This window comes from Lepisosteus oculatus, chromosome 5 (assembly GCF_040954835.1).
Source record: "Lepisosteus oculatus isolate fLepOcu1 chromosome 5, fLepOcu1.hap2, whole genome shotgun sequence".
NCBI classification, from domain to species: Eukaryota; Metazoa; Chordata; class Actinopteri; order Semionotiformes; family Lepisosteidae; genus Lepisosteus; species Lepisosteus oculatus.
This window is the reverse complement of record NC_090700.1, coordinates 11097765-11123054: the sequence shown is the minus strand read 5'-3', so window position 1 is coordinate 11123054 and position 25290 is coordinate 11097765. Positions and strand designations below refer to the sequence as shown.

Below are 25290 nucleotides of genomic sequence, written 5' to 3'. Positions count from 1 at the left end.
ACTGATGTGTTTTATCCACTCAGGAATGCACCCTTGATTGTACTGCTAGAAGACAACATACTGTATTTGAAGGTGTTGTGACAACACTGCTATTGCATTGTACAAGCCAATTGATGGGTGGTGTGTCTTTCAACATGAAAATGACCTTGATAGTCCTTGAAAGTAGCCTAACAGGAGTGATACCAGAAACTGGCATCTCGTTCTTTTCATTCTGATAGTCTTTATTATTTAAAACAAAATAATAAACTGACATCATCAAAGAATGTATTTTTTTGTTTCAAATCTGATTATAGTAACAAGAACGAGGATTATACCTGATAAGAATTAAATAAAACATGGCTTTGCATTTCCATTTCTCATTACTATATGTTAGTTAAAGTGCATTTATGACTTTTGGAGTAATCTTCTCATCCATTTGATTACAATTTGCACCACTATGCATTAGGAAGAATTTAGCAAAAGTACAACCCACCTAGGGGATAGAGTAGAGAAATAGGTCTCTGAACTAGTTGTAGATTCAAATCTCAGGTACGGGCGCAGTTGTCATACTTTGAGTTAGGTACTTTACCCTGACTACCTTACTCTATCCAGCTGTACAGTAAAATTGGTGCTTGCTGGCGGTAGGAAATACACTGGTGTTTCATCTGGCTAAGGGAGTCTTATGGTCTCTGTTCACTGAATGCCTTGAAAACCTGAATGAACTCTTGTTTTGAACTTGGAATTACTGTACCTACCTATGTATATTTGCTTGTGTTGTTGTATGTTTGTTTAAATTTTCTCCTTTCACCATATCAGAATTGTAGGCATTTTCATAAGTATCTTCAGATGGCTACAGTAAAAAAGAAAAAGAAAAACAACAGCTGCTAACAGGTGTTGTCTAGTTTTATCTTATTAGTTTTCGGTTATGAAGACTGCATAGAGAATTTTAATTAAACCAATAGGGAATTACTAAATAGAGTTCAAGCTATTGCTGATTTGCAGGATAACTGAAGGTTGTTGTTGTTATTTGTTTCAAGAAACAAAAATTGTTTTGCCCTGAAGAGTTTATGAAGAGTTATGTTTTCTTGTTCATTCTGTGGAAAACCTAGATCAAGGCTTCCCAATCTGCTCTATGACACTTCCTTTTCATTCCTTTGTAGTATTTACTGCAGACATCAGTTCATTTAATGTGTTGATCCTATTTAGTATCAATTAAAGAACTGGGAATCAGGTTGCACTGACGCACAGCTATGGTACAGATAGCATGGGCTGCAATCTAACAAGACATACTGTATGTTTGATCATAATCATAAAAACACATTAGAGAGTGATGGACCCTGTTTTTGTCACGAAACGTTTTTTTCAGGACCATATGCAGACAATAGAATCCAGAAAGGGAGTGGAAAAAACGCGGGGAGAGAAGACAAGGAACGGGGCCAGTAGACGAACAAGAGGGCGTGTCAACGGTGCACTGGTGCTCGGGGGAGGCGTGGTCCAAGCGAACAAGTCCAAAGGGAGTCCGTAGGGAGATCCAGGGTGAATTAAAGTCCAGAGCAGAGTAATCCATCCATGAGAGGCGAGACGAAAGTTAAAAGCCGGAGCAGAATCCAGTGAATGGTCGGGAAATAAAATAAAAACGGATATGTATCAGATATTTATGAAAAAAGATAGTTGTATTTTGGTGAAAATAAATCTATGGTTTTGCCTTGTTTCTTTTTCAGTACTCGACAACTTTCAAATGCCCCTTTTTAAAAAAAATCCTAGCAATATTCCTTAGTGCTACCCACACACTAACGCTCATAATTAAAGTACTGGAGTCGACATAAGCTATTTACGTTTATAGAGAAATTTAAGTGAAAAATATCCTCATCCATGTGACTGTACCCTTATGTTTGTACATGTGTGTTGATGGAGTGAAGCAGTGTTGTTTCTATGCATTTTCTCCTGATTTCCCTTCTAGGGATAAACGTTTTAATATGTTAACCTTCTATCGGAAGGTACAACTCACAACTGTGAATTCTGTGACTGCTTCATGTGAGGGATCAGGTTAGGTCTGGATTAGGGTATGGAGTCATGGTTATGTAACACTGTAACTTAAATTATTAATTTAATTTTAACTGAATTTACCATATTGTAAAATGCAGATTTAGAAAATAACATGATACTTATTAAGCAGGCTGATATGGTTATGCTGACCTTGCAACAATGACCAAAAAAGCCACAATGATGAAGAGAACCATGACTGAAGAAATAGAAATCCTGATTGGAATTATTACCCAAGAATTCCATCTCTTTTAACTTTTACACTACCCATGCTCATATTATCTTCAATTTGATCTCCTTTCCTTCATATTCCTGCTCTCTCTCTCATTCTCTCAAACACCTGAAGTACTGTACAGTCCTCAGCCAATTTATTTTTGTTTTTTCTTCTTTATTTTAAACGTTTAATGTGGAATTGCCCTGTGCTTATTTCTTTGCAGCTCATACACTGCCCTAGCTCAATTAATTCAATTGTTAAAAAAAAATGCAGGCAGGCATAAAGGCGTGACATTCATAACATACCGTTTGTATTCTGTGGAATTCATTTTCTGATGTTAACGAGATCCATGCAATATTCATAAATTCCACTAGACGCCACTGTTTCCGCGTTTGTGAAAAGAAGAGCGGACTCTGTGGCGGCTTTACGTCAGTCCGAAGGTACTCGAAGATACTCGAAGATTTCCGATACCAGAAACTTCGCGAAGTTTCCCGAAAGGCCCCGGTAATTTCCGGAAGTATCTGTGCAAACGAATGGAGTGCGGTGCGGCTACTGTTTGTGTCTTCTAAGCACAGACCCCTCTGCTTGGGCCGTTGTGTGATTGTTTTTGTGATCTGATACGTAAAGTTCGGGTCGTTGTGGTGTCGTATTTTTTATCTTTTTATAACAACGTTGCTGCTTTTAATAGGGATTTGTTAAATTCCGCAGTTTTTTTATGATGTCTGTGCTGTGTTATAATAAAGGTTGCGGACAGCGCTTTAACCCCGAGGATAATCCTGATGGTAAGTTCACGTGTGTTAAAATATACAAGAATACGATAGGGATGCAAATGTTTTAATTACTATTATTATTATTATATTAGTTTTATATTTTGACTTCGCCTTTTAGGTTACTTAGTAACAGTTACTGGTGACATCAGTTTCCATCTGCAGCAAGCATGTGTTATTTTAAAAATGTGTTTTATACGTATGTAGCGTTATTTAACGAGATATTTAATTATTTTGAATTAAACATCTATTGGTCTTTTAAATTAAGTTAAGTATATCAAACATACTGTTAGAAAATGGTAAACCGGAAGAATTTTCTGGAAAGGTCATCCCGATTTTCAGCAGCTAGTTTCATTTACTGGCACAAAATAAGCCGGTTTTCGATGTGCCTTGGTTATTTGTAAAGGAAAGTTATAAGAAACTCGTGTAATATAAACGTTTAACAATGCATTATGATCATATGCCCTGATCCCACGTGTGGTCAAGGTTGAATCTAAAATTGGGTAATGTGATCTGATTTATTTGTACTCTTGCAATATGTGTGTGCGTGGGAGGGATCGAATGCATTGCAAATCTTTTTAATTTTCATTACCCAGCTGATTATATTATATAGCTGGGGACTTCTAGGGTTAATATGTCAGTCGACCAGATTCAGGACCGGTTAGTAATTCCTGATGTTTCAAGTAAAGACCAACCTAAGTCTGATTGTAGCATTGTCGAAATAACGAATGAATGAGGTTGAAATATACCTGAAAGGTGCGTTAGTATCCTGACTGAAGCAGTGTAAAAATATGAGGGTAATATTTTGCATCTGCAGTACTGAAGTCCATGTGATGTTAATCAATGTACTCTAGTGTTTTCCGATTATCTACTGTTTATTATTTCTGTTCTAGATGGTTGTACGTATCATCCTGGAGTACCCGTGTTTCACGATGCCTTGAAGGTTTGTGTAAAAAAGTTTTCAGACTGCACTAAGCTTTTTAAAGCTTGAAGCATGATTTTTTTACTGTAGCATCTTCTTTTTGTCTAGGGGTGGTCTTGCTGTAAAAGACGGACAACTGACTTTTCAGACTTTTTGAGCATCCCAGTAAGTATATTGTCTTTGATTCAGTACTTTGTGACAGAACTTAATTGAAAAGTGTTGGACAGTGCCATATCAAGTATTAAAATACAGTTATTTTATCATTTTGATTCTGATTATAAAAATTAAACCAAATAGTCTGAGACGTTCAATCCAAAATCTGTGCAGTTAGTATAAAGTGAAATGGAAGATTTAAGAGTGATGTAACCCACATCAGTAAGAGATGTGTTACAGTTTTGTAACGCATTCAAAACTGTCTTAAAGACAGATTTTGAGTGAAATATTTATTGCTTTCATTTTCAGTAAGTCAATTTGCTATACCTTTTTCTTCTGTTGTGTATTATCTGTGGTGTTGTATAGCTCCACGAATTTCTTGAAAATACAATTTGCTCATAAATAAAATTATTTCAAGTCTTTCAAGAAAAATTAATTGTGAAGGTGAATGTGTCCCTTTATAATTTTTTTCAAGGGTTGTACAAAGGGTCCTCATAACAAGGAGAAGCCTCCTGAGCCTGTTAAGACAGAAGATAAAAAAGATTCAACAGAGGATCTAAAATCAAAATTCAATGAATATGTGATTCAGGGCCCAAAACCGGTAGAAAGTTTCCAAAGACCAAGGTAAAGGTTTCTACATCCTAAAATCTAAGTACTTTTTGATACTTTTTGGTTTTCTGCTTATAAGTTGTCACATAGTCATGTACAAAATATTTCTTATTTTTTCCTTTACAGTGCCGATGAGCCATTTGTAAGGCTGCAATATAAAGTTTCACCTTCACTGAAACAGGCTTTAGAAAAATTAAAACTCTCAGAAGTCAATGATCAAGAAAAGTCAGGTAAATGGTAGCACGTTTTTTAACGTAATAATTCTTAACATTGTGAAAATATTTGTGTATTAACACTTGTTACTTTGCCATTTACTGTATAACTAAATAAACATTTTTGTTTTCAGAAAACGAGGGAGAAGAAGTGAAAATTGGTACATCGTGTACAAATGGAGGCTGTTCAAAGGTAAATGCGCACATAGAAGAAAATATAACTTTGAAAACATAGTAACAAGGTACTTTTCTTGATATTTGCAAGTGTTGTAAAATAGAGAAATTTAAAAAATAATGTCTATAGAGGAACTAAAGATATAAAACAATCAATTTTGAGACCAGTTCCAGTTTTTCAGTTACAATTTTTATTTTTCAGTCTATTTTGAATTCATTTTATACATTCACTATTGGAAAAATTGGCAACAGGAATTGGTTTGAAGAGAAAACTGGAATTGTCCTAGGAAACTGGTTACTGGTTTGTGCATTGGATATAGTTCTGTTTTTCTGTTGGATTTTTGGTTCACTTGTCATTTATTACAACATAAGAAATTCAAAGCAGAAACTTAACCAATTCTTTCTGATTCATGTGTCATCTCTTTACATATTTGTTTTCTCTCTGGGTAGTGGGAAATCCTTTAGGATTTTGTCACTAGGCGTAGTTTAGTAATATCTAAGTTTCCTGTGTTGGGTTTCAACTTTATAGACTTTTGCTGGGCCGGAAAGCAATGAGGAGACCTGTCTATATCATGCTGGAGTACCTATTTTTCATGAAGGGTAAGACACCCCCTTTGGGCAATGAAATTTAAACACAAGTTTTTCTTTTTGAAAATACAGAAAAGTTTCATTAACTGGTTACGATTGTTCGAAATGCTTATTTTGTAAGTACATTAAAGTAAATGGGTGATTATGCAATTCTGAATTATTTGAAAGTACTCGCAAAAAAAGTGCAGTCTCTTAACGTAGTATAGTAGTAAAGCAGAGATGAACATGAAACGTTCAGTAGTTATACTGTGTTTATCTTTCCTCTGCTTTCATAACATTTCTTTTTGATGTCAATACTTTAATATTGTCTAAAGCAGAAGAAGTTACAGCTTGTACCTTACGTCTGTTCAGATTACTGGTGAAAATCAAAACAGTTATTAAAATTCTGAAATAGCTTATTTTGGTAAAACAGGGGGCATAGCTGTGAATGTATTACATAAAGTAAGTCAATGCATGGTGTTCTTTGAAAGGATGAAGTACTGGAGCTGCTGCAAGAGGAAAACCTCAGATTTTAACACCTTTTTGTCTCAAGAAGGCTGTACAAGAGGAAACCACTTCTGGAGAAAAAAGGACTCTGTAAGTGTTTCTGTGCTTGTATTCTCAGGGATCTTCACTGCCTTTTTACATAGTATTTTATTAGTTAGACATTTGTGTACTATTTGTATGACAAGATAATGGTAGGAAATACACTTAAGTTATATCACACTATTATCACTTACTGTTTGCTAAACAATTACTACATTTATACTTACCAATTGTTAACACGGTGTCAATCGTTTGTATAAGAGAGAAATGACTGACATTACTGACAATTAGTGACAATTACTGTAGGTCTTCTGGGCGAATTTAAAGACTGATTTCAAACAGATTAATAGAGATCATTGTAGCTTTTTCTTTCATCTTAAAAAATATTGATATCTTGTTGGCAAAGGGAATGTTTGCAGAAGACGTTCTGTCATAACTTTAGAAATTATTTTGTTTCAGGGGAAAAAAATTGTGCCCTGTAGATTTGACTGGCATCAGACTGGAAGTCAAGTGGTAATTTCAATCTATGCCAAAAATGCTGTCCCAGAACTGAGCTACGTGGAAGGAAATAGTACTGTGGTAAGGGCTGCTTATACCTAATTATAATTTTTTTTAAAACAGTTAATAGGCAATTGACATTTTGTGAGTTATCACAGTCCATTTCAAGAGGTCAGAAAACTAACTTTAATTTTATTTCCTAATTAAAATATTTTTTGTATTACAGCTAAAAATTCACATCATATTTGAAGGCGAAAAGGAGTTTGATCAAGAAATTAACTTATGGGGTGTAAGTATATTTAAGTTTTATTAGTACCTAATGTCTGGACACTTGTTTCCATACTGTCTATTTAAAAGTGTGTAAACCACTTGAAGATGGATACCTCTTCGATAATGAAATCTATGGAATGAGAGTAAGTACCTTTAATTTCTGTTTTGCAAATGCTGTTTTGTGTTATGTTTTAAGGTTATTGACGTGAAAAAATGCGTTATGAACATGTCGGCTACAAAGATTGAAATCGCCATGAAGAAAGCAGAGCCAATGTCATGGGCCCGACTGGATCTGCCTCCTGCAAAGATCTTGCAAAAGGAGAAAGACAGTGAAAACGGTGATGTTGACGATTAGTCCAGTTAAATCTACTGTATATGGTGGAGAGCGACCTTACATCAGCAGTACAAAGATATAGCAATGTTGTGCAGTGCTATAGTGACTTAGTTCAAACCCAGATGAGGCTCATAAGTCTGAAAACATTGCAATTCAAAAATCAGACTTAATCATTTAGAGCATCGAACTGAAAACTAGAGACATTATCTACAGGTTACCACAGCACCTCTGTAGTTCAGGTCCATAAGTCTAGGTTGTATCATGGGAGCAAAAGTCTTTACATTACCATCATTGTTACATAATACTTGCATTTTATATTTCTTTTCTGTGCCCTTTGATGCCTTTTTCTACTTTAGTTATTAGTGTAACAGCACGGTTTAGTTTCCAATAACGTGACTTACAAGATTTTGTTTAATGCCTTCTTAAAATGGATTTTCACTGACTGAAGTTCTTAAATGATTGCAATCAGACATTTTTTAGATGTTTTCTTTTTGTATTTTCAATAAATGGGTCTAAAACAATATTAGTGATATGTAGGCTGTACCCAACAATTCTTTTGGAGAATTCAGATCTCTTAACTTAAAATGTTGACCTCTCAGACTTGTACTCAAAATGCATCAATTGGTCTGGTTTATATTAATGCATCTTTTTCTGCCTTTAGCTAGATTTTAAACCTAAGTGGGTCTTCTCTGCTGGTGTGCTTCTGTCAATTGTTAAAATTCAAATTAAAATCCAGATTAAGCTGCATATTTAAAAAATAAACCTGCAAAGACAAAGTCAAAAAGCATCTGCTATTGTCTTATATATTTTGTTTTCAGTCGTATTTACATTTCAGAATTTCTTCTCGAGTTTGAATAACTTGGGATTTAACAAACTTAGTTTGATTACAGTTATTGAATGTTAAGTCAGTGAGAATGCATCTGGTAGGTCTGCATGCCCTAATAGCGAGTAATACAGTCATGCTGGAAAATGTAATTCTAAAATTCTATGCTGTACCTTTGCTTGAAGTTTTATATTTTTCCTGTATTGAAAAGCATGAGGAATGGTTAACAACAAATGCCAGTATTTTCTTTGTGTGGAAAATATGTTGAAAATTGCTAAATGTCTTACTTAAACCCCATTTAAGGTTTACCTAGAATATTACCAGGAAGGCCTAGAATACAGTGGCTTTCAGCACAATGTATTATCAGGGTAAATTTGTATATTGCAAAAAGTACTAAGTTATTCTCTGAAGATGTCCTCATGTGTTTCTCATTCCTTTCTAGCATGTAAACATGTACTGTGTGTATTTTATGGACCTAAGAACCTGATTTTCTTGCAATTGGTTTTTAAAAGCTGTTTCTTTCTACTTCAGATTAGTTTATTTTTCCTACAGCTTATACAAATAAAATATCATTATATTGAAATATTTGATTGCTTACTAAGTAACTAAATCTGTGGTGTTTTTTCAGTGTTTTTTTCCTCTTAATCAGTAGAACTGAACATTAATCCTCAAAAGAAACAGTAGCACAGATGACTATAGAAACGTTCCTCATAGTGGAAGCAGTTGCGTGCTGAGAATTCAATTTTTAAAAAAGCATTTGCCAGGCTAAATCAAAGATAGTGTAGATGGCACCAACACGTTTAACCAGTAATCTGTACTGTACGTGTTTCCGCTTTTTTACAGTACAAATTAGCATGAAGACGAAAAATTGTATTATGCTTAAATTCAAATCGCCACTGCTGCCAAGTATTATCATATTTATATTGAGACAGCACTACAAGGATTTACAAGAATTTATTTCAATGTTGATGAACACCAAAAGTGTTTGGAGACCTTTATAGTGTAAAACAAAAATACAGAAGAGAAAAGTGGAGCAGAGGTGGAGAAAATGAGGTGATAGTAATCTGTCAATAGTGGAGAATAAAAACCTCAGAGTGGTCTAATTAACAAGGGGCTCAGAGACGTGTCACTATTAAGAGTTTAGTTTTTTTCTGTATGGTTCAGCATATCTTGCCAAATCTGTTTATGAATTTCTCATTTAGTCTGTTTCACAGGTTTTTTTGGCTTTGTAATGTAATGGCTTTGAGATCGTGGCTGTGATATGCAGTTTTCTGTCTGCATCATCACTTTAAGTATTAAACACGAGTGCCTGCATGTATACTGTTTTGGGTAGAAAGGATATTTGTTTTTAAACATTAAATTATCTCCCAAGAAAGGTTTTGGAAAGAGAAGATGTAGGTGTAAATATTAGATTATAATTTGAAATATTGAAATACTCTGTATAAAATAAATTTACTGTTTGAAAAATTAATTATAGGAAATTTTAAATGTAAATGCAAAAATGTTTCATACTTGTATGTCTAAAGTCATTTAAAGCATATGATTGTGAATATGGCTAAAAAAGGATCTAGGTAAAGCAAGGAAAATCCTTAAACCCCTCAACAAGCCCAATGTCTTCTATGGTGACGGACCATTGCAACCTTAATCTTCCTCTCAGTGGGACAGTAGGCCAGTTAAGTACTTGCTGGTGCATTTTTGTACAGCTGGATGGAATGAAAAGGTCATAGTATGAAATCAACCTTAATATTCACAGTGGGGTGCTGACCCAGTGATTGTCTTTGGCAAGAGATCCCAAAACCCATCTGGTGTCCCAAACCACTCCAAGTACAAGAATTACATACAGTATATAAAAAATCCTAAAAATACTTAAGGAACGTCGGTCATAATGCAGGTTAAAGTTACGTATTTCCATTAAAAAATACTATTTAAATCACAATCATGTGATGACCCAGTTACAGCAATAAAATAAAATTTTATTTTTTCTATCACTTGCTGGTGAAAAGGTTTCTGCATCTGTGATGTCACAGGGAGAATATTGAAAACTGAAAACAACAGTACTCTTGACTGAATGCTGTACTTCCGTTTGCATTATGGTCCTCTCAGGCTGCAGGATTAAGAGTCATTGCTGCAGCATGTACTGTGAAGGCTGCAATGCTGATTTGCCGTTTGACCTCTTCCCAGGCACTGGGTGGATCTTTAGCATTTTCGATATCAAACATAGCATCGTAGATTCCTGGGAATGACTCCCCTGCATATTTATTATGGGCACTTGGAGCAAATATAATGTGCCTATAGGATAAAAAATAGCTATTAATGTATCATTAATGCATTCACATAAAGTTGGCTTGCAAACATTTGTTTATGAAACATTTTATAAAAAGGAGAGAGCCACTTATGATCAAAATTAAATGAATAACACAAAGGAGATGAAAAGAGTAAAAATTAGGCAATGTCCTCTCGATTTTTTTTTTTAATATTAATGCAGAACATTCCATCATCTTCCTGCAACCACGCATGATAATTGAAGCTTCCGGCAAAAGTGTAATTACAAGAAATGTACTGAGAAAAACAGCAGGGAGCCTCTGTCGACACAACGTTTTCAGGAAGGGTTCCTACCTGTAAAATGGCCTTCCTGGCAATCCAAGAGGATCCACAAATGCTCTTTCCAGATACATAAATTGATCGTTTACTATCCGGATTTCAAGAGGACTAAAAAAGAAAATGCAATACAATATAAAAAAGCTTTAAAGAACATCACTTTACCTATATAGTCCTAGTTATAATTACTGGTATCAGTGACGTTTAAATTACTTAAAGGGAAAATGCAGTCCCAAGTTCTCTGACCGTTTACTGAATCTAGGTAACAAATTGTCAGTATTGCATAGGAAAGTATAATATCCTATTGTATAAATGGGTGCACATTTAAGTTGCTTTGGTTAAAACATCAGCCATATAAACTACTTTATCATTTAAATTACTCAGTTTACCTTCTCAAACAACACTATAATACCCCATTATGAATTATATGCCTGTGAAGATGGGACTGAGAACTGGCTGCCAAAAAAAGCTAAATCTTACTTGGTCATGTCCAGGACCTTGAGACGCTCATGGAAATCTGTTGCAGCTCTTGTGAAGTTTTCAACTGCAGAAAAAAGAGGACCTGCCCCCCAAAAAGACAGATAGGTGGTTTTAGTTATTTGAAATAATAGAGAGATTAGATCAGGGCTTTTGGTATAATATTAGAATTGGTCATTTTGCATTTAGCCACTAGAACATAGAAAAAGCATATCACAAGAATATGCAAGATATATAATAATAAATATATTATAATATACATATAAATCACAAGCATATACAAATAAAATTATTTATGGGAGTCTGGTAACTGACCGAATGAAACCTTGTATTTGAACAGTTCAGCCTGGTGTTTCAAAGCCAGCTGACATATGCTGTTGGTATATTTCCACAAGGCTTCTGCATACTCTTTGCAGTCCATCGGAAGAACCGGGGAATCAGCCAGCTTAAAGACAAGGCCTCCTCGGACCTGTGCCACAGCAAGCAGCTTCTTAAAGGAAGGATCATAAAACCTCTTCACCAGTTCAAATGTTTCATAGACACTGTGGTACACAGGGTAACTGCTGTACTTCTCGGTTTTCTGAAATACAGAAAATATTGAAAAGGGAACATATTTACACATAGTTCAAGGCAAATATGGAGAAGGGGACTATATATTTTAAAAAAATGTAAAAAGGTGGCATACAATACTGTGTTTATAATGAAGCATTATATACGTTACATGCATATCTTATCCTTAAAAAAAGATAGAGTCCAGTACTCTTACTCTGTTTTTAGTGTATCTTGCCCGCCCTGAAGCAACTCCAAGTCTTATAAAATACGCTTCAAAGTCACTGCCAGAACCAAGCTTGCTAATCCTGAACAAAGAGAATAAAACATGACATGTTTCATCCTGTCACTAATATATAATTCATTAACCTTTTTTCACTAACAACCAGTATTAGTAAAATCAAATTATTTTGGATTTATTACCTCAGTAAAAATAATAAAGCTTATTTTACCTTGGTGCATCTCGGTCCTCTGTCCAGTTATCTTTTTTATGCCAGCTCTCATAGAGAGATTTGCCCTGATATTCCTCATCGGGACTAGCAATCTATAGAAATCATACATGATTATATAAAAAAGATACACAATACATCCTAACTGGATGGATTTTAATTCATTTTGTATCTGCTTCAATTAATGTAAATCTTAATCATAAATAATTTTATGAACAAGTAATGTACTGAAGAAATTGCCCCAATAAATAATAAAAGGGCAGACGTCCAGAGATTTTTGTTCTATGTATGTAAATATTTTGCTCTATAATATAGTCAACAATGGAGACATTCTTTTGAAAGTATTTAAAGAATTACATATCTATAACTTTCAGACATTATATTTGTATAGAACCAGAAATTCATACATCACTAAAATATAGCATTCTTGCAACCAGAAACAGAGCAATTAAATTTAAAAGTTTTCAAAGTTGCGCCAATAATGGACTGATTAGTCTCAGAGACAGCTTCATATATCCTTAATATCATGACTATGAAACCTGAATGTCACTTGAGAATTTTCTCTAACAATTAAAATAGAAATAACTGCAGGTTATTGCTTGTTTAGTAAATATATGGTTAACTCAATTGTTGAGTATTCTCATCTCAGCAACATTTGCCCAATATTGAGTTTCTAATCTTGCCTATTTCTGCTCTCCTATATACAGTACATTTATCACCTTCTGCAATTCACTCTGTGCACTTCTCTCAAACCCTCCAATCTACACTCTTGCAGCAGCTCCTTGGCTCATTCCTTGCAAAAGTGAGGGGGGAGTTCAGACTGCCATTCTCTTAGCAAGACGATTATCCCTCAGAATCCTCTAATACATGTGTCCCTCTATCGCATTCATTAGGATCTAACCAAATTCATGATCCAAAAAGTTGTACTGCCAGATAATTAGATGTGCTCTGTGGTTACCACATGCAAACCCTTCACTTAGCATTTAGAAATACTGTAGTATGTTAAAAGAAGTGATCTCTTAAAGACAATAAAATATGATAATACATTTATTGTCTGACTTCTCAGAATTGATTTGCATCAAAGTAGCTGTTTTACACACAGAGAAAAACTTAGAAAAACATACAAACAAGTTAATGTTACATTACAAATAAATCTTACATTACATAACATCAACCTATATACAATTATTTCAACCACTTCAACTGGAATCCACACATCTACTCCAAAACCTGTAATTTAGTCCTCAAGTTTTGGGGCCATTCACTTGTCATTGGTTTTTGAGAACCAGTTCAAGTAAAAGTGGAAAAGTTAATCACAGACTTTATTTTTCAGTGGAATAAATACCAAGTATGGTAGACGTGTAATTACTCCAAAAGTGCAGAGTTACCTGTTTGGTCAGGTCATATACGAGAGTGTGCAATGATGGTGTGCAATCAACCCTCAGTGTGTAATTACCTGAAAAATATCAACCATGTCAGCAACAAACACACAGCTTGAGATGCATCAATCATCCCACAATACTTAAGAGGACTGAGCTTAGCTGAAACACACACATCTCTTTGAAGCTTCAGCTGATACTTAAATACATTCACATACTACTTTCCTGTAACTTCAGACTAAGAAACAGAACAAAATAATCAAAAAGCAATACATAACCTTCTAACCTTCTATGGCAGAATCAGCATTAATGTAAGCCACTCCTCTTTCCTGCAAAAGTTTTGCATTTTCCTGTCATAGAAAGAAATTGATAAAACCAAGTTTAAAGTCATACAGTAGCCTTATAATTAAACTGTTTTATTTTGCCCATTTAATGACTTGTCCAAATAGAAAACATTGATATAACAACAGCTAGCATGAACATTATTATATAGAAGCAAATAATAATTTTAATGTACATGATCAATGCTTATACAGTATACAGTAGAAGCACAATACAGTAATTTTATGCCCTTTTCAATGTCATTAAGACACTACAGTATATTTGTTTACAGGCATTCCAGAATTTCATTTAAATAATCACAATTCAGGGTAACTAATGTCTTCATTTTAAATTAATCGTGTCTGCCAATGTACGTAACAGTCTCACTCCCCAAGACCGGATCAATTTTGCATCTAAAAAAAAACAATAAATGTTAGGGGCAAACAGGCCTGTCTCTTACAGTATTTGTTTTTGGCTCAAAAATGCTTGGAACTGATATAAAATACCTCAGCCCACTCTGTGGAGCCTAGCAATCCAAATTCTTCAGCATCCCAGCTTGCAAAAATTATTGATCTTCTGGGTCTCCACCCTAAACACATAAAATGTTACTACACTGTAATAATAGTAAAATACTTTTTTTCATAGAACATTTAGAAACTAAAGGCTGAAACGTAGAATGAAAATAGACATATTTCTTGAAATGTGGAGGGACTAATATTCCTAAGGTTTTGCTGGGCGCCCAACGGCACATTGGTTTTGCTTCATAAAGAGGAAAGAGCTTTGTCCCCCAACCCTATCCCTCCCTTCGAGTTAAAAAACCTGAAGTTCGTAATAGCTTGGAGAACCACCCCACCATTTGACCCTGCGGCGAAAAGGTTTCAAAATCCAATAACGTTTTTTTTCCCCTCTTTGTTTTATGAAACTGAACTAACCTTTTTTGACAAGCATCCCTGCACTTCTTACAGTTTCATGGACAGCTGCTGCTCCAGTAGTTGGATCAATTCCTCCAAAGACCCACGCGTCACGGTGACCTCCCAGGATGACATACCTGTCTGTGAATACAAGACTACACTACTTTGTACCCAGATAACTGTCAAATGTCCTTGTGACACAGGTAAAGTACTCTGAAGGTTATTGAACATATAAGTGAACAATTAACCTCCTTGGTACCGTACAAACAGTATTTTTCAGTGATTCCATTTGCCTCTGATGGAACAGTCCAGACATGTCCCAGTCTCATTCTACTAGACCTGGGTGGACAAGAATAACCTGTCACGTTATGTAATAGTTTAGCTAGCCAGCTTAGCCCAAGCATGTAATAATATGCAACAGAATTGCATATTTTTGTGTTAGGCTAATTTGCACCATAAAATTAAGTTGGAGGACAGTAGGACTTCAGTTCATTATTTAAAGATCAGAGATCAGACTGTCAAGTGACCCAAGGTTCTGTATGGATAACAAAGCCATAGGATGTATGAATAGACTTAGGTGTCCAAAAGTGGAGATGCTGAATTAAGAATTAAGAAGATTCTTGAAAGTACTACCTGGCTCCATTGCTCCACGGATTTTCCCAATGACATTGTATATTCTTGTGACCTTATTGTTTGTGAAGATGTTCATTTTCACTTTTCTGCGTAAGAAAAGAATCGTTTTAGATAGGGAAGCCTAACAACAAAATAAAAAATACACATTCTGAGATTGAAAACAATATGCAGTTTTATCTAACCTTTTTGTAAATAGGCATACAACTTTCTGCAGGCCTTTTTCCACCCCCTCAAATACAAAATCATTAACATTATACAATGCAAGATAAGCACCATCAGTTGTTATCATACACTTTCAGTTACATGTTTTTACAGTTTCTCTTTACTGTAATTATCTTTGCAGTTTAATAAAAGTCTGCAAATGGATAACTCAGCTTAAGTGAACTTCAGTATGCTTTGTATCTTGAGTATCATTGAACTGTACATGTACAACAGATAAATACGTACAGGTCTTAGTACTCTAGTCACAGTTTCAGTTGTCTTCTCATACTGTATCTGTAACACTTTTTACCTTGATAAAAGTCCTGTTCTCAAAGTAATGAACAGGTATCACAGACAAGTTTCATACCTCAAGCCAATATTTTGCCTCTTTATAACAAAAAAGTTACAGAATTTTGTTAATAATTAAATAAACATCTTGTGATTAAGGCTATAAGTTCTAGGATCATTCAGTTACAGTTACTCATATGACTAGATAACTTAAAAGGTAATGTACTGTAAGAAGTCACATGGCAGAAATATATTTTTTATTGACTGGCAAAGCTACCCTGCAGAATTTATTTACTAAGCTTAAAAAAGCTGTCCTTACTGTGTGGCAAACTCTCCAGCAAAACCAGGTCCAATTCTGTAGGAAACATTGAGGGCTCCCTTCCAGCTGTTAGGGGGAACTTCTCCACCCATATTCCTGTCAAAAGCCAATACAGAATAACACATAGTACCAGAGGAAAATATTTATGTCGCAATTTCACGACACTTTGAGAAACACCACTCTGGAGTCAAATTCTTAAAATAAAAACCAGTATGGAAAAAGTAGCATATTCAGTGTGAACAAAAATAATATGTTCTTTCTCACCCACCTGAGTAAATGCACAGCATCATGGTATCCAATGGGGTGAACAGGGATTTTAGGAAGACCCACTGCTTTATCTATACTGTATCTGTAAGTATATTCTGTGAAGAAAAGTGGATGTTCACTTGAGAAGGCTCCCATAAGAATAACACATTTCACTGGGTGCTGAATAAAAGAAAACATCACAAACCTATACAAAATGTTTGATGTTGTCATAATTTTTTTTTTAATTTATAAAATTTAAATTATGTCGCTATCTTTTGAAATCTAAAAGTCACCGTATCTTTGAGATTTTTCCAAAATTCTATTTTTGCTCCAGAGAAAACTGAGGATCAAATAGTAGTTTGTCAATACACTGTGATAATGACAATTCTGTTCACTTCCTCCTTTGCTAAAAGTGAAATAAAGTGAAGTAAAATTTAAGATTATATGGTAAAGCCTCTTGCCTGTCCTCTGCACTTGGACGGGTACTCTCTTTTGAAGGCCCCGCTCTTCACTAAAATTGTGAAGACCAGAATTAAAGGAAGATCTATAACTTCTTTACTTGTTTCTCAGGACCTACCTTTGGCTGGGTACCCTGGGGTTAAGGGGTCTCCTGCTCCATTGAGGTTTAACACATTCCCTCGCTGAGCTCCACCCCCTGGGAGATTCCACCCATTGGGGTAAACATCTACCCCTGGAGCACAGTAATCTGCTGGGTCTGAGAACAGGATGATACCCTTTGCACCGGCAAGAATAGCATTCTTCACCTAGAACACAGTAGAGAGACATTATAGTGTGGGGATCTTTGATGCATTGTAGTAGACTTCACTAGGGCTGGGGTTTGGAGGCTAGTGTGAATGACTTGTGTTATGCTGTGGATACAAGGCAGGCTGAGGAATCCAATTGCTAGGTCAGGGTGAAAGCAAGCAGACAGGCAGGGTGGAGGAAATACAGTTCAGACAGGAAGAATGGGGGATGAGCTGCGCAGACAGGCAAAATAGAGATTGTGTGCTGTGCACATCATCAGTGGCCGTGCAGCACACTGAATACAGAAGGGGTTCCCGGGTTTAAAGGTTCAGGTAGTTTCAGTAGGAAGGCTGGAGTAAACACAGACAAGCACTCCGAGACCCTCAGGGTGATAATCCAATGACAGAGGACAGGGCAGGGTTTAAGGATCTGGTGCTGATGAGGTAATTACCCGTTAAGTGTGGGAAAGCAGCACAGACAGCCTACCTGGAAGAGGTGTTAGTGGGGCCAGCAGGGGGCGCTCACCCTGCGGTCCATGTGGGTCCTAATGCCCCAGTATGGTGATGGGGACACTGTACTGTAAACAGGCGCCGTCCTTCGGATGAGACGTAAAACCGAGGTCCTGACTCTGTGGTCATTAAAAATCCCAGGGTGTTTCTCGAAAAGAGTAGGGGTGTAACCCCGGCATCCTGGCCAAATTTCCCATTGGCCCTTACCAATCATGGCTTCCTAATAATCCCCATCTATGAATGGCTTCATTACTCTGCTCTCCTCCCCACTGATAGCTGATGTGTGGTGAGCGTTCTGGTGCACTATGGCTGCCGTCGCATCATCCAAGCGGATGCTGCATATGGGTGGTGGTGGAGGGGAGTCCCTGTCATTACCTGGAAAGCGCTTTGAGTGGAGTGTCCAGAAAAGCGCTATATAAGTGTAAGCAATTATTATTATCATTATTTTTATTATTATTATTATTATTATTACCTGATCATGTTCTCATGGAACCGAGAGGTGTTTGAGTCTGCGTGCGAATGCGGCCATTTGCTGCGGAGACCAGGGACTGTGAGACTCTCACCTTATTGCCTCTGAAGATCTTTCCGTATCTTGCAATAACAATTTTCTCAGAACAATTAATCCCCATTTCGCGTTCCAATTTAAAAAAGTCCTCCGTCCGGCCATAGTTCACATAAACTAGTTCTCCCTGTTGACAAAAGAAGACATACAACAGGACTCTGGCAAATTAGACAAATACAATCTATTTATCTAATGTTAATCTATATAATAAGAAAAATATATTATTTAATGCATCAAGTACAAGTTATGCACAATTAAAAAGCTGACTGATTAAATCTGTATGCTCAGAATACAGGTGATAAGAAAACAATTACCTCAGGTTGACCTTGTGCAGAGTATGCACTGTAGGGGGGCACAATATTGGAAATATTTTCATACCCTTCAGGAACAGGCTCTGATAGAGAGGTATTGAAAACCTGAAAGATAACTTAGTAAATTTATACTGGGCTCCACTCAGTTTCAGATAAACGTCAGGAAACATTTGACTTAACTTTAGGAAACTTAATTGTACTTCCATGCACATGAAAAATAATTCATGTCTACAGTTTCAGATATTTAGAAATCAATGCTATTACAAAAAATACCATTTTCTTTCACCTTAAGCTTTCAAAAAAATTATTATAAATAAAGCCACTTAAAACACAATAATTATTCTTTAGAAAAATATTTTCTATATTAAATTATGGACACCCTTGTTGAGTCACAATAAAAGTTATAGTAATACAAGTATTAATTAAACATTATTAACATTATTATTATTACATTATAAACCTCTGATTCTTCTTAATATTATTCTCTACAAAATGTTAACATATACAGTCCAAGTCAATTTTTGAGATGTATTTGCAACTCAATTACATAATGTCCAATAATGTGCAGTTTGCAAATCTCAGAATAAAATGCAGAAATTGACTTAAAGGTTACTACTAATCACTGAAATCTAGGAACGTATGAATAAAATGACTGAAGCAACTCAAGGCTATTTCTGTCCCTAATAAAATATTGATGAATAAACTTATGATCCTTTTACTTTTTCTATGCACCCAGATGTTTTATTTCATGGAGAAGTTCTTGCAGTTTGTTATAGTATCCAATTCTGAACAACATATTGCTAACATTTGTTGATGTTTGACTTTCCCCTTACACTTTAACCTATACTGATCATTACCTGTAATTCAGTTGAACCACACACAAAGACATGAGCAAGCACACACAAAAATAATACTTAAAGGAACCATAAACCTACAGTACAAAGGTAATGGCTTTAATAGAATATGATGTTTCAAAAATGCATTCTGTATATTATGTAACAGCTGATCCATCCATCAATTAATTAATTTTCTAAGCACTTAATCCAATGCAGGATCGGGGAGGAGCCAGATCCTATCCCAGCAGGCAACAGGTACAAGGCGGGATATAATCCCTGGACAGGACACCTGTCCATACCAAGGCAGACACACTCTCACACCAGGGGAGAGTGTGTTTCCAGAGGCCAATTAACCTGCCAGTATGTCTGAACTATGGGAGGAAACTGGAGCACCTGGTGGAAATTCATGTGAACACAGGGAGAACACCACACAGATAGCACCAAAATTGCACCCAGAGCCACAGTACTGTGAGGCAGCAATGGTAACCACTGGGCCACTGGGCCAACCACCCTGCAACATGGCACCTCTATTAGAGATAACATTATTGTCTTTCTTGAACTCCCAGATTATGAGTATGTTTTTCCATTTCATAAGCAAATATATTTATTATGTGTGACTGCAGTCATAAATTAGTGTCATGGAGCAAATTCCAATGTCGTGTTCAATTTAAACAGTTGTGTTATTAAGTGTTGATAATTCGTAAAGGTTAATTTTATTTTTAAGTGATAGTTATTCATGTTAATGAAAGATGTTTCTACAGTGCATAGCGACTGTCATTTGACTAAGATTATGGTCAACAATCTTGATTTGACTGGCTAATCTTTACAGGCAAACTTCAGTCTTACACAGTTTAATGGTTTGTTGAAGGCTTAGGTTCTGCAACATTTTAAACTGTAATGACTAATGTGTTTAAACTGGCCTCTACATTAGCTTTAACACACAGTAAGCAGAGGTAATAAGGATGGTGCTTAACAGTAATGGAAGTCATCTGTGATAATCCCAGTCTCACAAGTGATTTGGCATATACATTTTAGTTTCTTCCTGCTGTGCCTAACAACATCACAAATGACATTTACAGGCATGGAGTAATGGTTAGCATTCTGGGATAACCAGAGGTTATCAGAGGGTCATGGCACCAACCCCTTAATGCAGCCCTTGTTGTTGTATCCTTCTGCAAGCTGCTTAAGATGATTCATCCAGTACACTGAGGAGTTACTGAGTACTAACATTACTATGGGTTAATGCATGGACTTTACACCTTTGAACTCCAATACTGCTTATGCAACAACTCTAGATGGCAAGTAATACAGCCTGGGTTCAGACAAGTTATCTTTGAGATTATTTACCCTAAACTTCACATCTTTTAATGAATAAGATATTAGATATGTCCGTTTCCTAAATAAGCCTCACATAATATAGTGCTACAAAGCAAAAAAAATCAAGAGAAATAAAACGCACACACATCACCTATTACGTAAATTAAAAAATATATTTTCTTTACTTCAAATTAAGTTACAGTTCTAAGAAGGGGTCTATCTACTAAAAGTTTTGATTTGTAGATGTAACTATACAAAGCATTTAGACTGCAGGTGAGTCTTTATCCTTGCTGACTGTATTGCCAATATCCGTTGACAGCCAAAATCAGTTTTCTGAGAACTATGGCAAGTGACCCAAGATGTGCTTTTACATAACAATTTGCAGTTACAAGTTGGGGATCTGTAAAGGAAGACATGATTACTATTACATTTATGTAAAGTACCTCGTTTCCTAGGTTGTCAATGATTGCAATGTAGTTTGGACGGGTTTCATTGGGATAGGACAGGAGGACATCAAAGGGGACAATCTCCACTGAATCCAGGCCAAACTGCAGCCAATCATCCTGAATCTCTTCTGCCAGGCGAAGGTTTTGAACTGTACCTGCCAGGTGAGGAAGCTGTGTGAATTTCCTGAGAGACAGCAAAACAAACATAAATAAGTCATACACACAAGTGGAATGAAATGCTTCTTTGCATGTATGCTCCAATACAAAGACATTAAAGGGAATCACCAAAAACATAAACAGAACCACAGCAGTCACAACAAGTTAAATAACATACGACTTAAAAAAAAAAGTCAGACAAGCAGTGCGAGAAAAAAACATCAGTGTGAGGCAATGGTAGTTCAGTAATCTGACAGCTGTGGGAAGAAACTGTCTCTAATTCTGGACGTTCATGCCTTTCTGCTCCTATATAGCTTACCACAGGGAAGGGGGGGGAAAAGTGAGAAACCAGGATGACGGTATCCTTAGTGATACTTCCAGCCTTCCTGATGAAGTTGGCTGACCTAATCACCCCCTATAGCTCCTTCCGGTCAGACAACGAACTGCTGCCAAACCACACTGTAATACCACACGTGAGCACACTCTCAATAGCACACCTGCGCAACACAGTAATGATAGTTTAAGATGGACCAATTTTTTTAAACTGTCTGAGGAAGTAAAGGCCCTGTTGTGCATTTTTTGTAGCTCCTTATACTCCTTCTTTGTAGCCCAATTTATATGCTGGGACCATGTTAAATCATTGGTAATGAAGGTATCCAGGAACTTGAAGCTGCTAACCATCTCTACAGCCACCCCACTGAAGTGAATAAGGACGTGGTCCCCACCCTACTCTCTAAAATCAATGAACAACTATTTGGTTTTGCTGACGTTGAGGGAAAGATTAGTGTCGGGGCAACACTACACCACCTTTCTGACCTCCTCCCTGTAGGCTGTCTCATCACTACCGGAGATTCGACCAATGATGGTAGTGTCATCAGCATATTTGTAGATGACGTTGGAGCTGTGTCTGGCCACACAATCGTAGGTAAACGTGGAAAATAGCGGTGGGCTAAGCACACGGTCCTGAGGGGCACCTATATTGATGGACAGTATGGAAGAAACCTTTCCATTGACCCTCACAGTCACACTGACACACTCACATTGACACAGTCTGTAATCTGCCAGTCAGGAAATCCATAATCCAACTGCAGAGAGAGGTGCTGATGCCCGGGTCATTAAGTGTCATGACTAGTCTTGATGGGACTATAGTGTTAAATGCAGAGCTGTAATCAATTAATAGAATTCTGAAGTATATGGTCTTTATCATCCAAATGAACCAGGGCAGTGTGAAGAGCCAGGAAATAGCATCACTAGTGGACCTTTTATGCCGGTATGCAAACTGCAGTGGATCTGAGCACTCAGGTACCACTGTGTTAATACAGTATGCCTCATTACCAGCCTTTCAAAGCATTTCATTACAGAAAATTCGAGTGCTACTGATCTGTAATCATTAAAACAACTCGCAGTACTTTTCTTCACTGCTGATAAAATGGTAGTTTACTTAAAACACAGGGGAACAGAAGATTGTAAAAGTGAAAGATTACAAATATCCCCAAAACTGGCTTATTGGTCTGCACAGGACTTAAAGACCCATCCAGGAATGCCATCCAGGCTAGATGCCTTCCGTATGTTCTCCCGTCTGAAAGTTGCCCTCCGTGACAGACATTGCGTTATCATCAGCAGCTGGGAACATTAGTGCCAGCAGTTCCGTGATTCCCTTCTCAAATCGAGCGTAATAGGCATTAAACTCATCCGGCAGAAAGAAATCCATATCAGTGGATGTAACACTGCTTATTATAGCTTTATGGTTTGTTTGTCTGAATACCCCACCAAATTTGGCGCACATTGGAAGACGCAGCTTCTATCTCTGGTTTGAAGCTCCAAGAGAAAGTTACAATCATGTTCTACATTAATATACATGTTTTAGATAAAGTTACTACATTTAAAATCTTAGCCTTTCCTAACCCTCAAGGTACTAAGTGTTCTGGGTTTTTTTTGGCTATAGGGTATCAACATTTTTTGCCCCATAAAACACTATATTTAGTCTAAAAAGGAAATGAAAATTGATGGTACCTGAGGAACTGCTTGATGTTTTCAGCTTTCATTTCACTGAGAAACTCCTTCAGGAATCTCTGAGAAGGTCCTTCATAATTGGATGCCTTGGGCCTTGCAAACCATCCTTTATATAAAAAAGTAACAAAAAAAAACAATTTACACAATTAGACCCATAATTCAAGAATGGACACGTCTCACCAGAGCTTGTTTTATTGGGAATTTCACATGCATTAACAGTAGTACTTGAAAGCTGTCTTTCAATTAGAGATTACGAATTACAATTCTCATTTTGTATCTTCTTCTATAAATATTTCAATTATATTTCATTCATCCATCTATTTTCTAACTGCTTCTTCGAATTCAGGCTCAGAGGGCAGCCGGAGCATCGGGCGCAAGGCAGGGTATACCCTGGACGTGACGCCAGTCCATTAGAGGGCAGACAGGCACAAACACAGATACACTAACACTCTTACCAGGGATAGTAGTCAATTAACCTACCATTACGTACTGTATTTGGACTGTAGGGATAAACTGGAGCACTTGGGAGAAATCCTACTATAGACGCCATGCATATAGCACCCCAAGTACACACTAGAACTCGAGGCACCGAGGCAGTAGTATTAACCACACCCCACCATGCTGCCCCTATTCAGTTTCATAATTATTTCGTTGATGTTGAACAAGCAATCTGTTTTAGATTTATATTTCTAGCGGAACTATTAAACACTTAAATTTTTTGCTTCTTAATTGTTATGTTTACAAAACGTTGTTTACTTTTTATGGTATATAAATATTTCGACATACTTTAAATACTTTTAAGTATTAAGTATAAATACCTGTCAATCCAAAATATCAATAAATCCTTGCCTTCAAAGTTTCAGCAAAGAAAGAAAAATAACAGGAGTAATGCATATATTATAATGGAAGGTCGCAGCTCCTGTGATCTTCTAACGATTTAAACAAATTATTTTAAAGAAGTTCTTCAGTTATTTTTATTACTATGATTTACAAACAGTTAGATGCAAGTCCAAACTTTCTAATGATCACCAGTTACTAAATACATTTACTGACATACGCTATCCCCCAAACTTCTGCGAAGTTGCATTTTTAGTTTCATCATAAAAAAAAACACCGTTGCTTGGTATGAATAGTAAATGTATTCCAAGGTAAATCGGCACGAAATATTTTAAAAGTTACTGCGAGATATAAAATCACATTACTTCACAATAATAAGAAAATAATATCTTACCTATTAAAAATCCAATTAGGAAAAAAACAGTAATAATTACTAGTAAACCAAACCATTTTAAACGCTTCTCCTTCTGGATCCCCATTAGCTTCGTCTCCAGCTATCCCAGCTTCTGCCACTGATGATTGCTGTTATTACGCGAGAGATAAGGGGGGAGGGCGGTCCCATAAGAAACAATTGCCACAAAGTTTGGAACCGTTTTGTTTTACTGTTGGTGTGACTTAAGTTATTCGCAAAACTGAAACACTTAAAGAATAAAGGATGTTAAATTAATTAAATTACCCACACACAGTAGGTCACTGTCTTGAAACAAACAGGAATGGCGACATACCGAACAGGCACCGACATTTACAAATTGTGTGTTCTGCACCCATTCCTACACTCGGCGGTAACCTAATGGATGATTAAATAGCATAGAATAAAATTAACGATGTGAGGAAGAAACAAAAAGGAACATTGTTGAAATGTACAGTTGCAATTTGTAGCGTTTTAATATAATAACCCTTGTGTGAAAATCATAGTATGACTGAATTTACAGTAGTGGTTACAAAGAGAGATTGCTACTGTGGAATCTAGAGAAGGTGGCAATACCCTCGCTGTTTTCTTTTTCATATAATCGTCTCTAAAGTAGAATTTTGAGAGGGTATTTTCCAGTTTCTCATGTATTTTTCAGACAACTTAAT

General features: G+C 36.2%; 2 protein-coding genes across 2 annotated transcripts; one reads left to right on the top strand and one right to left on the bottom strand.

Annotated features, from left to right (window-relative positions):
- Window positions 1–2735: 2735 nt before the first annotated feature.
- LOC102695968 (cysteine and histidine-rich domain-containing protein 1) lies at window positions 2736–8694 on the top strand. The gene is made up of 11 exons (XM_006627832.3): window positions 2736–3018; window positions 3897–3946; window positions 4034–4090; window positions 4554–4702; window positions 4814–4917; window positions 5034–5092; window positions 5603–5673; window positions 6132–6237; window positions 6646–6765; window positions 6911–6973; window positions 7151–8694. The coding sequence occupies exons 1-11, from the start codon at window positions 2952–2954 to the stop codon at window positions 7307–7309; spliced, it is 1005 nt and encodes a 334-aa protein (XP_006627895.2). The 5' UTR covers window positions 2736–2951; the 3' UTR covers window positions 7310–8694.
- A 355-nt stretch (window positions 8695–9049) lies between these two features.
- On the bottom strand, window positions 9050–24780 carry naalad2 (N-acetylated alpha-linked acidic dipeptidase 2). The gene is made up of 19 exons (XM_006628119.3): window positions 24608–24780; window positions 23377–23482; window positions 21205–21391; window positions 18612–18713; window positions 18299–18424; window positions 17060–17246; window positions 16505–16598; window positions 16237–16332; window positions 15429–15514; window positions 14817–14936; window positions 14391–14473; window positions 13850–13913; window positions 13573–13640; window positions 12188–12279; window positions 11953–12043; window positions 11502–11766; window positions 11190–11271; window positions 10728–10820; window positions 9050–10400 (listed from the first exon to the last, which is right to left on the bottom strand). The coding sequence occupies exons 1-19, from the start codon at window positions 24690–24692 to the stop codon at window positions 10211–10213; spliced, it is 2217 nt and encodes a 738-aa protein (XP_006628182.2). The 5' UTR covers window positions 24693–24780; the 3' UTR covers window positions 9050–10210.
- Window positions 24781–25290: the final 510 nt, after the last annotated feature.